Source organism: Pleurodeles waltl, chromosome 11 (genome assembly GCF_031143425.1).
Source record: "Pleurodeles waltl isolate 20211129_DDA chromosome 11, aPleWal1.hap1.20221129, whole genome shotgun sequence".
NCBI classification, from domain to species: Eukaryota; Metazoa; Chordata; class Amphibia; order Caudata; family Salamandridae; genus Pleurodeles; species Pleurodeles waltl.
In genome coordinates this window covers 581,398,013-581,413,519 of record NC_090450.1, presented here as the reverse complement: position 1 = coordinate 581,413,519, position 15,507 = coordinate 581,398,013, and the positions used below count along the sequence as shown (strand labels likewise).

Sequence of the window (15,507 nt, the reverse complement as noted above, 5' to 3'; positions counted from 1 at the left end):
CGGGTCCCAGGCGGCTCTTACGGCGCTGGCCCTTGGTGCCCTTTGGGTGCGGCCTCTGCCCGTTCACGGGGCTGCCTGCAACATGCACAACATCCAAGGGTGATAAGGTCATACCATCCTTTGCACGCTTCACGCTGTTAAGATCATTCTCCCCACTGCTAATACCCAGGTCTGCCGAGAAGACTAGTCCACGATCTCATCTACAGGGGTTTAACCACTAGCTCCAACACGTCATCCATTTCCAACTCGTGCTATAATGGAGCAGTCAAGGTTCATTTATGCGCAAACTGATTTAACAACCTGTTACTGCAGTTATAGTTCGACTGCACTTTCCACAGAAAGTGTATATATTTTTTTTTTCCCCTTTCAACTTTAGTGCCATTTGGTGCCATTTGGTGAAAATACAACTGACAATCCGCTTTCATGGCTTGTTGTACTTGGGCTGTAGTAGTTCGAGACATCTGCATTATAATAAAATAAAAAAAAGCTTCCAATGTCGAGCCATCCTGGATGCGAAGCTCACGAACACGACCCATCACATTTTAAGCGTTTCATGAAAAGTGTCCGACTCTTAAAGGGTAGATTTTTTTTCTTCTCCTACCTTTGAAATTGCCCAAACATACATGTTCATTCAGAAAAACCCGTAATAAAAAATGAAAACCCAATGCAAAAAGACAGCAAACTTGTTAATGCTTCTTTAAAATAAAAATAAGGTCACGGGTTTCGTGAAATTTACAAATGTTAAAACTTACAAGACTTGAACGACAGCCATAGCAAGGGTGGATGATAAAGGCTCTGCCTATTTACTGTAGAAAAACATGCTCGCATGTTAATCTCCAACACACTCATAAGCAAATGAATATGCACAACTTTGGAATAGTTTCATGAAAGAAAGAAAAAAGAGAAAAAAAAAACCACCACAACAGAAGGATCGTGTCATCAGGGTAAATTGACACAAGTTGGATATTTTATTCCACTGCCCTAAGCTTTTTTGCCTTACACAAAAGGTGGTGGTGGGGGGGGGGGGGGGGGGGGGGGAGGGAGGATTCTGCACCGAATAACGAAAACAAAAACACAACAACAACAAAAAAATAAAATCAGTTTATTGTTTTTTTCTTTAAAGTAAACTTAAGTCACAAAAATACATTGTTCCACAACACTGTCACCAGCAACAGTAATAGATAAGTTTCCCATTCATACCACACAGTTCTTTGGTGCAAATACAAGCCAGTCCCGAAGACAGGCTTGCAGCTGTAGGTGATGTTACACCTAGGTAAAGCGGGGTGTTCTCCTTTCAAGCTAGAGCAGTCTTCTCACCCGGAGACCCTGAGAAATTGGCCCAGACAGAGGCTGCCTGTAGAACGCCCCATAAGAAGTAAGGCGACCCTGAGGAAATGCTCTCTGCAGTAACAAATAAATTAATGTAAAAATCACTGAACGAGTACAAGCAGAATAGAAGGACCGTGACCGTAGCAGTGGAGGAATCTAGTCTGCGTGAAGTGTAGCCCTGGAAATTCCGCACACTCAGCAGGACGAAATTATAGCCTGCCCTGTGGTACAAACTGCCCTGCACACGAGAGGTGGGAGGGAGGGGGGAGTGTGGGTGCGCTGATGGGGTGGGGAGGTGACTTGTCTCTGAATTGGGCTCCAAAAGAATAGCGACATGGACGCCCACGAGAAAAATACAGCTACGAGATTATGTGACCCACTTCCTGAGGGAAGCATGGGTGCCTGCACCATCCCTGAGCCCCCCCCAACCTCCCCCCCCGCGACTAGTCCATTAACAAATACTCTGCAACGAAGACCGTTCCTCAGAGTGGGCTTTTTCCCTGATCACTTGCCTCCTTCAACCCCTACCTCAAACGTACTGACCTTACACACAAGGCACTGTCCAGGTACCACAGCGAAGGACACTCTTACCCTGGCCACCCTGTAAACAATGCCCTGTGGCACACCTACACCCCCCATGTGATCAGTACCCAGGACCAACACTGTCTCCCATATACTTCAGCCATCAACAAGATGTTTCTCTCCCACCCTTTAAAGTGTCATGTACTGATACCAGAACCCACTTCAACTTAGACCCACGTCATCCACCCACATCAAAACCATTCTATAGGACTTCAGCAGCAGTCCTCCTCAAGGTCAAGGGTCAGCTGTTTCCTTCCCTCAGTCTGGCAACAGGAAGTGCCATGGTGTAAAGCCTACCAATATGGACTAATGCAGTGAGCACCTGTCCACGTTGGCCAATGGGAGAACATACTAACAGCCGCCCCAGTGTTGTCGATGTGGGTTGTTGCTTCACTGGTACCCAAGCAAAGGCCTCCCCGATACTGGATGCAGTAATTCTGTCCATGGTTGTTGTCCCAGTAGACTGCGTGACCACACTGGTAAGACACACAGAACTCCACATGGCCCTGTGGCCCTGGTGCACGTGGAAGCTCCACATGGAAGGAGAACGTGTCTGTATCAGCAACGCCGTAGGTGTTGTGCATGTAGAGGCAGGTGACATCGCGGAAGCTGCGCCACGAGTCGAACGTCACCCGCAAGTGCACCTTCTTCTCAAAACCAACATTACGAACCCGGACGGTGCCACTCAGGGAGCACTCACGGATCAGGCACTGCTCCAGACAGACCTGATCATGCTGCAGCCGGGTGCGAAAAGCCAGGTAGTCTGAAGCGGGCTGAGGAAAGTCCAGTGCATACGGCTTGGGAGAAGGGGACAGACCCTTACTAGGTGTCAGAAGGTGCTTCAGTGCAAGCTGCAGGTCACAGAGGTCCTCCTCCATCTTTGAGAAGATGCGCACGGCCGTCAGGGAGAGGCCCTTCATGTCGGCAAAGACCACTCGCTTCTTCTGGCGGCTGTGCCCCCAGCCCTCCGTGATCGAACTGGGGTGCAGGCAGGGACGCAGGGGCTTCAGAGGTCGCCCACCCTGTAGGCCCTCATATGTATCCAGCAGCCGGTGAAAGGGTGGTGAGCCCCCAAGGCAGATCCGCATGGCGAAGTCTACTGGCATGGCTGGAACCAGGGTGGGGTAACACCGAACCTGGAAGGAGACGGGACAACATTTAATGTACTGTACAATCCGTTTAGCTCCAAGCCATGCAGCAACACACATCTAACACACACCACTACATATCTTCACTCTGGCTCTACCACAAGAAAGTTGGGTCACTGAATTTTTAATCTTCCCTTCTAATAATCCCTCAATTTGCCTCCAACAAGAGCTTTGCGTTCAACTCTCACCACCAACTTCAACCACCGCTGAAATCTGGATCCCGTCTAAACTAACATCTCCACAGTAACACCTTAAACTGGTCAAACATTCCCTTTAAGCTTTCTTAGTTAAACAAGACGGAGAGTTTGAAACAGACAGTAGCCCCAACCAAGGGGCAAGGGCAGCGTGCATACAAAGGAGCAGTGCAACAAACATTTATTAAAAACAATAGGCAATGCAGCAGGGACACTGAGTCAAGTCACGTTTAGAAAAGGAAACAAGCAGGGTTCGAGCACTGGTGTCCAGCAGCAGGTTGTGTCAGGGAACAAACATAGCTGGGGGCCCACAAAGGCGTCTGAAATCCTCTCTAGTACGACATTAAAAGGTAAAGCGTCTTGGCTTGCATCCTCATCTGTCAAAATAAAGTTACACAGGGGCTGCCAGATCTTTTCTGGCCAGGATGTTGGGGGTTGCAGAGATGTATGCAGTTCATTAGTGGTGTCATAATACCAGACTATGGAGCCAGGCTTTGGTAGATGGTCAGGGATTACTGCCCCAACGGAGTGCAATTTCGCAAATGGCTAGAAGCACTGCAAAGGCAGTGGATACTTTCCCGTATATTTAGCAGATAGCCAACGAGTCGGGTGCAAGATCAGTGTCCTGAGTCTGGGTCAGTATAGAGAAAACCGCGCCCCCAGAAGGTGTTCAATATGGCAGACTCCCATGACAGATGTACAAAGAATGCCCGGACAGCGTGGCATTTGGGGCAATTTGAGGATTGAGGGATCCAGTCGCACCAGGGTGGTAGGTGCTCTACGCAGGAACTTGTAGTGTAGGAGTTTGTGGCAGTGATTGGATTTAATGATAAGTCTGAGGGCAACAGGCAGGACTTATCGGTCAGCGGGCACCCCAAATCAGTTTCCCAGGTGCTGCAAACTTTCTCATCTCGTGGGGCTAGCAGAGCAATACTCACATGGTACAGTTTGGAGATTAATCGCCGCCCGTCGCCATTGGTAATCACTACGGGTGGACAAATTCAACAGGGGATACTCGGGGACAGTGACTCTCAGCAAGTGGCCCATATGAGAGGCACCGGCGAGGCAAGCACCGTCAGTGATGACATGGCCTGCAGGGAAGAGAGCTCCAAAACTATGTAGTGTATGTCATGTGTGCGCACAGCCAGTTTTTACTGGAGTGGTAGGAAGCCAGGCATTATCCGCCAACTGCAACGACGAAGAGTAAAGTAACTCGCCACCTAAGAGACGAAGAAGCTTCCTCCACGCCCAGCAGTTGGTGGATAAAGGATGAATATCTCTATGATCTAATAGCAGCCCTTTTGGAAAGAGTGAAGCCGGGGGTGTCAGGTGCGCTAATGCAATTTCGAGTTTAGTATACGGGAGCCTTGAGTCAGGATGGAACCAATAAGGTGAATTGGCATTGTGCCACTAGGTAGTATACGTGTAGTAGATCGAATCCCCCATGATCCTATGGAAGTGCAAGGGTATCCAAACTGAGGTGCTGGAGCCGACCAGCCCAGATAAGCTTCGGGAACAGGCTCCGCGGTGTAGCGAAAAAAGTTAGTGAGCAGGACGGGTATGTTAAAAAAAAAATATATATATATATATATATATTGCCTGCACATAAAGAGAGAAGCAGGGGACTGCGTTTAAATTATAACTCATGGGTCATGTGCTTGCCTTGGAGATGTCGCACCAGGGGGTCCATAGAATGATAAATTGGAGGGGGGGACCCCGGCCGAGGTCCGCCAATAACAATGAAATAAACAGTATGGGCCGACGGCTTGGTGTACAAAAAGCAGGATTCATGAAATAAAGCCATGTGGTATGCTTAGCTTGAGAAGCCAGGGTTGTAGGGCCACGCCAGAGACGTGGGGGGACAACACCCGATTGGACAGGGGAAGTAATCTGGCCCATCCGTAGGGAGAGGTTTGAGAGGACTTAGGCTAATATCTTATCGCCAAAGTTGAGTAGCGATAGGAGCCGATGAGAGTAGCACTGACAAGGGGTCTTTGCTGAGTTGAAGCATAAGAGTGTACACCGCTTCGCACAGCGTTGGGGAAGGGCTTCGGTTTCAAGTGATTCGGTGTACATGGCAAGTAAATGGGGCAGGATGTTTAAAGTGCTTATTACAACTCCTGGTGAGATTGTCGAAGCCAGGGGGTTCACAGACATCTAAAGAGTCAATGGATTTTATGAGTTCCTCACATGAGATGGGTTCACTGAGGAATTGTTGGGCTGTAATGAGCCAAACCATGGTCACCACCCCTGGACCACCTCTGTCATCTGTTAAGCGGGTGGTTTACAGTTGGATGTAATGGTGAAGCAGGGCAGTCAGGACTCCCTCATTATCGATTGTCTGTGCTCCCTGCTAGTTCTAGTTTGGGGAGTCCAGGGGACCCCTTGGGGGGCCTAAGCAGCCCGGCTGGAGTGCAGTCTGGGTGTTCTCCTTCCCCATGTCTATGGGCTCTGGTGTATTTCCCCTGAAATTACACACCACGCTCTGCCAAGTCCCAATAGTCGGCTAGAAGGTGGTACAGTTATATGCTTGGGGCACGCGGGGCTGCCGGGCATCTGATGTCCGAATCGGTCAGTTCTGTTTCTATACGGTTTAGACATGTGAATATCACGTAGCACCCCAGCGTGTTTAGAAATACAGATGCCCCGACTGTAGGCCTAGAAAGACTCCTGAAGAGTAGCCTGGGAGGCGAAGAAGCCCAGGATAGGAGCAAAATAATCTACCGCCGCTGAGCAGAGTGCGAAGAGGAACAGCTCGCCGTGTAGTGCCGTAGAGGGGAAGTGCCAGTGTCTTCAGGCCACGCTGAACAGCATGTGCAGGGCCATCCACTCACGGGAATGGTCGGAGAGCACATGGGCCAAATGGAAGATAGTGTCTAGTCATGGAACAAGTGGATGCTAGCCAGTAGTCAATGTGGAACCAAATGTTATAGAATAATGCATATATGCCGGTGCAGATGCGTGTCGCAGGTGCCAGGGGTCGCGAAGTGTGTGTGTATATCACTTACGGCACCGAGAAGTTGTACTCAACATGATTTATTAGTCAATGCGGTAGGAGCGGTATCCAGCAAAAAAAAAAAAAAAAAAAAAAAAAAAAAGGGGGGGGGGGGGGGGGGGAGATAAAATCGTCAACCCCAGCATTATGTAACTGTAGTCCAAACTCACTTTGTGTGTCATGAGTGTTCCGGGGTGTCAACTTTGGGGAGGGGGTGTATATATGAGCCAAAAGTAGCCTTGTTGGGGTCCCAGTCACCAGCACGTATGCAGAGTTGTGTAAGGTTAGACTTTTGAGGATTAATGAACAAACCCAACAAGAGTATTTACAGTAACGTGAGAAGTATCGATGTGTAACCCATGATGAGGTAAATGTAAGGGGCTTCCCTGAGTAAGGGCGCGTTTCTTGCAGGAACGCCACTTGTACTCCATCTCCATGTAGGTACTGTAATACACGTTTACTCTTGCGGGGATTGTCGAGCCCCTAATGTTCCAAGAGAGGAATGAAGTCTGCTGGTGGGCTGCTAGGACCTCGTGTTCGCACCACTGAATATTATTAACAACTGATGGCAACAGCGTATACGCACAACACAAATTATCAAGAAAGAATAGAAGCAGCTTACAAATGGATGGGGGAATGTCACAATATGGCTGCAGGTGTAGCCACCTGAGCCGACAGGCGTGAATGTGTGGCAATCTTCAGTGGGTCGTCCCCAGTCCGGCACAGCACAGCCATAGGTGTTGGAAGCCATGAGAAGATGGTGAGAACCAGGCAGCCCAGCGGCCTTGAGATCTCAGGCTCGCCTGCAGCCCGTCGCCATGAGGGCGCTGAGGAAGGCTGGGAGCTGGGACATCCAGCCCAAAGCAGAGGTGATTGGGCTGGAGGCAAATGGTTGCCCTCAATCGGCAGCCATCCGTTTGAGGGTGGTTTGAGAGGTATTATGGGGCACACCGGATCATCATGGGTGCATTACCAGGTCCGGTTCATTGAAAATTTGGGCCAGGGCTTCAATGCCGTGCTGATATCTTGGTCGCCAGCTCGGCACACTCCCTGGTCAAACTTTATCTATTGTGAGCTTCTGCAGGAAAAAAAGCGGTAAAGTCTGCACCATCCTCAGCAAAAACCCGACACCTTCCTAGTGCCAGACTATCTTTGCATGACACCGTCTTGCTTAGTTTGCTCACAGGCACGGCCCCCACTCCTTACTAAAGCCATTGCGGTTTCTCTTATTCACTGGAAAAAATACCATATTTTTTATTTTGCTTTCAGGCGACTACGTCACAGAACACACTCCCAAGTACATGTGGTTATGTCAGAGACGTACAGGATTGTTGCGAAGGGTCATGTGGAAATGCAGAAAAAAAAACAAAAAAAGCACACAATAAAAACTATGAATTGTCAGAGCAAATAGGCCTTTAGCCATGCTGTGCAGAAGGTCACCAGCTTCATTTTGTAGACACAAGCTTACAAAATGACAAGAGCGTTTTTTCAATTACAGATCAGAGATGTACTGGCAAGCGAAAAGAAAAAGTATGCAAAAAAAAAGTCTCAACATGAAGGGTGCAGAAATTAACAGGTAGTGTGTGGGCTAAAAAAAAAAAAAGCAGGCGATAGCAACATGGAGCACAGGAGGTGAAGCAAATGGCCAAGAAAGCGATGTAGTGGCAAGAAGCGTACAATCACAGAGCTGAGCAAGAAAGAGGCGCACTAGGGAGACAGCTGGAAGACACACACTGAGGTGTGTTTAACAGGAATGAAAAAAGCACTGGCAAAGCCAATAGGGCTTATGTTTGCAAGAGCTATTGGTTTTCCCAATGCGTTTTTAACCATGCTATAAATCAGCGTAGCTGCTATTCGGCTCGACTACAAATTAGTGGTGTGGAGGGGTCGTCGAGGGAAGGTTTGTCGTAGAAGGGAGGGGCGTGTCAGCATGACATGTTGAAGAGCTGAGTAGAGTAGTGTTGCGTATGCATGACGTGGTAGTGCACTGGCAATACAATACATACAACACATTTTCAACTGAAAGAACTACTACATTTGCACAGACAGTTTTACTGATACAAGTATACAGCACACAATGTGTGAAAACCCCACCACTTAACGTATTGATTTATTTGGATTGTATTAAAATATTTATTTTCATCGCACACCAGAAGCTGAAGAAATAAAGTGCCTTTATTATCCCCAATTCTGAAATAACTTCAGAATTCATTTACAGACATTAACAGTTTGTTGTGTGCTAGAAAAAAAAAAAGTATTTTCTTTCACATCAAGATTGTCCCATAAAACATCTCACTTCTAAGTCAGAGAAACTAATGTTAACACCAAGCTCCCTCAGAAGACCGAGCCCGACATTTGACCTCTGACTTTAAACCTTAAAGTAAGCAGTGGAAGGGACACAAGTAAACTGTGAATGCTCCAACAGAGGAACAGACACAAAATGCCCACCGCAAGCTTTCACATAAGCAAGCAAGCAAGCATATGTGTGTCCTTAAAGCCAACCAATGGACGGCTGCAAGCCTCTCTATGGTCTTGATAAGCCCACAATAGATCTTTCGCAACCACATAGCTGCGGTGTTTGGTATTGCTAGAGCAGGTGTTATAATTAGAAATTACTAATGAATGTTTATGTATTTTGAATAATGAGCTTATGTAAAAAAAAAAAAAAAAAAAAATGTAAAAACGTAGAAAAATAAAGCACACATTTGAAAATGTGACCTCGAAGAACGGCCACCAGTGTTCACGAAATGTACTAATTAAATAATACTTAGGAAATATTGAAAATATATTAGCCTAATATATTTATGTGTCATATTAAGGCTTATTAAGTATGCTCTAGGTTTATTAATTGTAGGCCTTAACTTAGCGAGTGTCTTGGCCTAGATTTGCCAGGCCTAATGCAAAAGATGTATTTCTTAGCGGGTAAAAAAAATGCTGACATGGTGAATTAAAATGTGAAATGTCCATTGTCTTGTTGAAAATGCTTAACAGAAGCTTTCTGTGAGAACAGGCTGCAAAGAGATGATGTTCCTGCTAGTGTAACGTGTGTGAGATGTACTTTCCCAGGACGAGAACAATGAAGACACTGACTGGAGCTGAAGATGCAACAATATTGTTACCTGACGAGCCGGATGATGAGAACATCGTAAAATGAACCAATCAACTGCATGTGAAGAGTTAAATGTTAGGAATCATAGATTTGGTGCAGAAATATTGTTGGATAAAGTATAAACGTACAATCAACTGACCAATAGGGAATAGTTTTAGTGACTTTGATATAACACAACATCACAAAATAAAATTATGGATGGAGTGTTGAAACTTTTCAAACACCCACCCCCAGTCACAGATCTGGGTTCAATCCATCGTTATTTTGCTGGCCACATCACCCCAGTTCGGACCCAGCCATATGCAAATCAGTCTTGACCCTGTTCGATGGATTAAACCCAGATCTGTGACTGAGGGTGAGTGTTTGCATTGTTCAACACTCCGCCCATCATCCTTTTGTGTTAAAGTTGCCCTAAGTGGGAAGGGTATGCCTAGACGTGGGTTCCTTGCTCACTGTGCCACTGGATTCAAGCTAGCCTGGCTGATGAAGGGTGATAACATGAAACCAGTCAGAAAGAACGACAGATTAAACTCAGATCTGTGACTGGGGGTGAGTGTTTGCATTGTTTAACACTCTGTCCATCATCCTTTTGTGTTGCTAGACTTTGATATAACAACACGACAGGAGAATTATTCAGACTAGAGAAGAGATGCAGATTTTGAGAGAAGAAGATTTTAGGAGAAATTTGAGATTCATTCTGTCATTGGGCTCATACTCTCTGACAGAGCCCGATGCTTTGCTGATCGACTGATGACGAAGACTCATTCTGGTTTGCTGACCCATACTGAGGATAGGTAGACATGGTGAAATGTGACTGTTATGCAATTTATGCCTTTTCTTTATAGGTACCAACTGCGCTGTTTTGACAGATCCATAGTTAGATATTTTTCTAAATTTGTGTTTCTAAATCAGTTTCGCATGAAGCCCAACATGCTGATGCGAATCTGATGTTAGTTAAGTGCCCTCACGAATGACAAATACAAGGACTAATGATTGATGAATTACCTTGTTGAGTTTCATGTATGCTATATCTTTGTTGCAGCTGACCCGGCTATTGATTTGCACTGTAGCTCTAGAATGTGTTGTGATTCAAGCTTTGATTAGATTGTGTTTCTTCTGCTGCTTTGGACTACCAGTGTTGTTTTTATGTGCGTTTTATTTGATTTTCAGATTAATCTACATGACTTTAGCATTGCTAATGTAACAGAAATAAACATACTAAACTTTTACTAAAGGTGTGGTTATTAATGGCTGAAAGGTCATGGTGAGTGAAGTTAGCTGACTCCATTGATTATTGACTACTGATTGTTGACTATATACTGGAGCTATGGTAAGAACTTCTTAATTATGAGTTAAAAGGTTCATTGACCTATTCAAGTCCCCTTGTAAGTTTACTTATTAAAAAGGTCTGACGTGCTAACAGTAAACAGAAGCTAAGAAGTCATAAACGGGCACAATTCTTCAGAACACAAGCCACAAATGAGAACCCACAAAAATCCTACATGCATTTGCCACAGCACAACAAGTCATCAGAATTACACATTCACATAACCATATCATAAAAGCGTCTACACCGGAGTTTATGACCAAACTAATGTATACGCAGAGAGATCCCCCACTATTGTTTAAGTAACAAACTCACAACAAAGGTTCAACACCCTTGTGCAAACCACTTGTGAATCCTTTGTAGAAAACCTGTATGTTACGTCTAATCGGGGTACCACCTTACAGGACTGATTAGTGGAGATGGGAACTAAGATTCTTTGCCCACTTAAGCAATGTAGACTCACAGCCTACATTACTGGAAAAATAAGCAAAATGGATCAAAAACTAATTATGCTAGTTTTCCACATTCTTGTCTGGCATGCCAGGTTGTTTCAGTTTCCCCAAGACTGATGAATGAAATGGAGTCTGGCCTTACTGTGTGCTAAGTTTTATTTTATTAGGACGCCTTCTACAGTGAAACCACCCGCAATGGCAGCAGTCCATCATCCACAGGCCAGGCTTTTTTTTTTTTTTTAATGTGTCCATACAACTGTTTCTAAAATGAAGCATAGGACAAGAGAGGACTGGTGGCAACATTTACGTCAAAGTGGAAATGACACCATTAAATGTTCATATGGAAGGCCGGAAACCCTCTCATCACAAGGATGCAGGAAAACGTGGGGGTTATTTGTCTAGACCAGGGGTCTAGAAACTGGGGTCCTCAAGGCTCTGGCCAAAAGAAAGATTATGCAGATAATAGTGCTTTGTTTTAAGCAGAAAAATGCTTATTACATTTGTGAAACGGTAACAAAAAAAACTTAACTGCAATGTTTAAATACGTCCAGACGTATTTAAGCATTGCCAACCCTATAGAATGGTTATGGAAAGGGGGGCGACAATTTATTTTTTCCAACTTTGGGGGGGGTTGAAGGGGCAGCATTAACAAGCGTGAATGCCACTGGTCTAGACAGTCTAAACCAAACTATCAGGCCAATGGGGATAATAACAGTAGTATCGTCAGAATGTGGAACAATGGGTTTTTACATAGGTGGTGATCTGACACTGAACCAATTGAGCCCCCTGAAATCAGCTACCTTTAAATACCTCCAGGAGCTCCTTCTTATGCTAAACCGGAGGTATTGAAGGAGTCCTGCAGTCATGCCACACGCTGTTACCCAGCCCTCTGCTCCCCATCTCTCCGAGACAACAGACACCTGTATCCAGGATGCTGCCAAGAAGTTGCCAGAGCTGCTGCTCCTACGATAGCGCCATTGCCTCCCAAGCAAGCAACTTCCAAAATTAATGCAGAATAACAGCATGATGGTATTTTCTACACAGCTCTGCCCAGCCAAATTGCAACTTCAATGCTAAATATAATCAGCTAGTTAATGCATGGCATACGTTTAGAGCAAGGTCTCATTTTCAAACGCTTATGACATTAATGCCACAAGTTAGAGAGATAGTGTCCGCCCTTGTTTTATTAAAACTTAGGGCCATATTTATACTCTGTTTGCGCCGGATTCGCATCGTTTTTTACGCAAATTCGATGCAAAACAAACTCCATATTTATACTCTGGCGTTAGATGCGTTGAGCGCCAAAGTTCATGGAGTTTGCGTAATTTTTTAGCGTGGACACCTACTTTGCGTTAATGATATGCAAGGTAGGCGTTCCCTTCTAAAAAATGACTCCGAGGCATGTGCGCCGTATTTACACTCCCGGGCAAAAATGACGCCCGGGAGTGGGCAGGTAAAAAAAAATGACATCCAGTCGCTTTAGCGTCATTTTTTAACGCCTGGTCAGGGCAGGCGTTAAGGGACCTGTGGGCTCGGAAGGAGCCCAGAGGTGCCCTCCCATGCCCCCAGGGACACCCTGCCACCCTTGCCCACCCCAGGAGGACGCCCAAGGATGGAGGGATCCATCCCAGGGAACTTAAGGTAAGTTCAGGTAAGTATTATTATTCTATTTTTTTTGTGGCATGGGGGGCCTGATTTGTGCCCCCCTACATGCCACTATGCCCAATGACCATGCCCAGGGGACATATGTCCCCTGGGCATGGCCATTGGGCAAGGGGGCATGACTCCTGTCTTTGCTAAGACAGGGGTCATTTAAATGGGGGTTGGGAGTCACAAAAAAAAAAAAAACGGTGCAAATCGGGTTGAGGTGAAAATTTTGCCCCAGCCCGACTTGCCCCATTTTTTGACGCCCAAGCTCCATATTCCCCTACGCTGGCGCTGCCTGGTGTAAGTCATTTTTTTACGCACACCAGGCAGCTCCGCCGGCTAACGTCGTTGAATAAATACGGCGCCCGCATGGCGCTAAATTTTTTGACGCACAACTGCGTTGGCGCAGCTGTGCATCGAAAAGTATAAATGTGGCCCTTAGCACCTTTCTTCTCGGCCACTCGCCTCACTACTTTAAAGAGTCACCACTCATTCTCAAATTGTATCAGCGCGAGGGAAGTTCTGATGGCTTTGGGGGGGCGTTGTTCCAGATACGGGGCGAATAGATGGAAAAGGATAACTTTTCCGTTATCCTTTTCCGTCCTCACACTTCCACTGCAGTTTGGTGGTGTCCCAGCTGAGCGTGCTCAGAGAACAACCGCAGACGAGGCTTGAACAGCAGCTATGAACTCATTTTCTGGAAGGAACAGTTTTTATTCCCCTAAGAGCGTGTAACAGGATACCTTTTTTGGAAAATGTGCTCTTTGATTGTGAGGTTAGTGTCCAGTGACTCGACACTCAGTGAAAATTGTCGCTCGAAGCAGTTAACGCTGAGCCACTGAGACGTGTTTGTCTCGTTTCTTGCTGGATGTTCAAGGCAAATAAAACTCAGTTTTTCTGGACGGCGATTCAGAAAAGCGCGAGGTCTGGATGATGTGCGGGTAGTATTGGAAACTTTGGACGACCTAAGAAGGAGCGACTGTGCAACATCTGCATATTGGTAAATCCTGATATTACCTGTTATTAGAGAATCATGCAGAGATCGAAGATAAAGAGACCTTACAGAACCTTTCTGGGACTCGGAATCGTGCATTTTCTGAGAAGCATACAAAAAAAGAGTCAGCTGGGTGGCGTGTACCACACCCGCCTCTTAGGTCTGCCCAGGAGCATAAACATTCCAAGAGGAGGACGACACAAACAGACCACCCTCTCCAGTCAATCTTCAGGGAGTGACATTCAGTGCCTCAGGCTCAAACTGGGGAAACCCGCCCGCCCGTGCCGGACTTCGCTTAACAAGATGTTTCTGTGGTGGTTAGTTAAATACCTCGACAGCTCCCACCCTTCCCCCAGCTCATCCTGACAGACTTATGTGCGCACCAACGGCGTGGGACCGAACAAGGCAAAGTCCACAGGCCGTGCCCAGAAAGTGGCGACAGGGTCTGTCCGGGGGCAGCACAGGGGACCAAAGCAAGCGCATAATCTAACAGAAAATCAACCGGTTAGGCCTCGGGCGGGGGTGTGCGAGTCAGGCTGCTCCTAGAAAACAACGTATTTTAAAAGCGAGGCACATCTACTTACACTTGGGGGTGCCAATCATCACAACGAGGTATTTTATATAAGAAAAAGAATGGAAAATAAGTGTGGAGAAATACCGACTTTTGGCTATAATTGGGGGTGGGGGGGGGGGATATACGGGCCCAAGATAAACTCCTCATTGTCGACTTCGACGGCAACCGTCTTTCTTTAACAGTAGAAAACCACCAGTTTAAAACGGTGTAACAAAACACAAAATCGGACTCAAACGCTGTTGTCCCCTCAAAAATCAACCCACGCGCAAAAAGCCTAAGCGATCCTCAACCTCCTACAAAATAAAAATAGTTGAGCTCTGCATTTTATTCAACTTTGTCCTTTAGATTAGGTCGCGTGCTAACGGTGCCAGAACTCAGTGCAATAATGTTTAGATTAATTCCTTAAACGTTTGTAGCATTTAACTTTTCGTAGTAAAGTGTCCCCTTTTGAATTGGAAATCAATGCTTCATGGCTTCAATGTATCCCTTCCGAAAACAAATACTCAGACCCCCCCCCCCCCCCTCACCTTTGACAATATACCCGTATGTGTCACGCATACAAATCTATGCCTAACCTACGCCTTCCTGGCATCCGTGTACAATCCCTCCCCTGCTCACCTCCTCCTGCGCCCTCGCTCACCCCTCTCCGCCGCGCTCTGAGGTGGATACTTTCTGCAGCGGGACCTCTGGGATCACTAGGAAGCGTCACGTGACGTCCGCTCACCGCCCAATCAGAGCCTGGGTCCCACACAAGAAAGCCAATCACAAAGGGGCCGTGGATTTCCAGACCCCTCCCCTCCACCCCCGAGGGCGGAGCTACTTGGGATAGTTAGAGGGAGGGGGCTCCACTAGAACATTCCAGTGTAGTTTTACACTGAGGGTCGCGACCTTTGTAGTTTCTGTGGGCGTCCTGTTGCTGTTTAGTAACTATGTGCACAAAACTGCATTGTAAACTCGGTATGGTACCAGTGTGTATTGACATAATTTTTTGGGTATGGTCTAGCAGCGTGTGGATGTCTAAAGCATTGCTTTCATTTGTGTGTGGACTAGCATATGATCAGCTCGAATAGTTATTAGCTCTGTGCACTCCCCACTGTTTTGTCGCTATCAAGTGCACCCTGTAACGTAACAAAGGCCCCCGCAGTCCCTGCGGGCC

General features: G+C 46.5%; 1 protein-coding gene across 1 annotated transcript; it reads right to left on the bottom strand.

Annotated features, from left to right (window-relative positions):
- Window positions 1-1,086: 1,086 nt before the first annotated feature.
- Window positions 1,087-15,041, bottom strand: LOC138265900 (protein phosphatase 1 regulatory subunit 3C-B-like). The gene is made up of 2 exons (XM_069214075.1): window positions 14,970-15,041; window positions 1,087-3,047 (listed from the first exon to the last, which is right to left on the bottom strand). Exon 2 carries the CDS (start codon window positions 3,015-3,017, stop codon window positions 2,205-2,207), a length of 813 nt encoding a protein of 270 aa, XP_069070176.1. The 5' UTR covers window positions 3,018-3,047; window positions 14,970-15,041; the 3' UTR covers window positions 1,087-2,204.
- Window positions 15,042-15,507: the final 466 nt, after the last annotated feature.

Coding starts and splice junctions, on each gene's coding strand:
- LOC138265900 (XM_069214075.1), bottom strand. CDS start 3,017: ATGCCAGTAGACTTCGCCATGCGGATCTGCCTTGGGGGCTCACCACCC.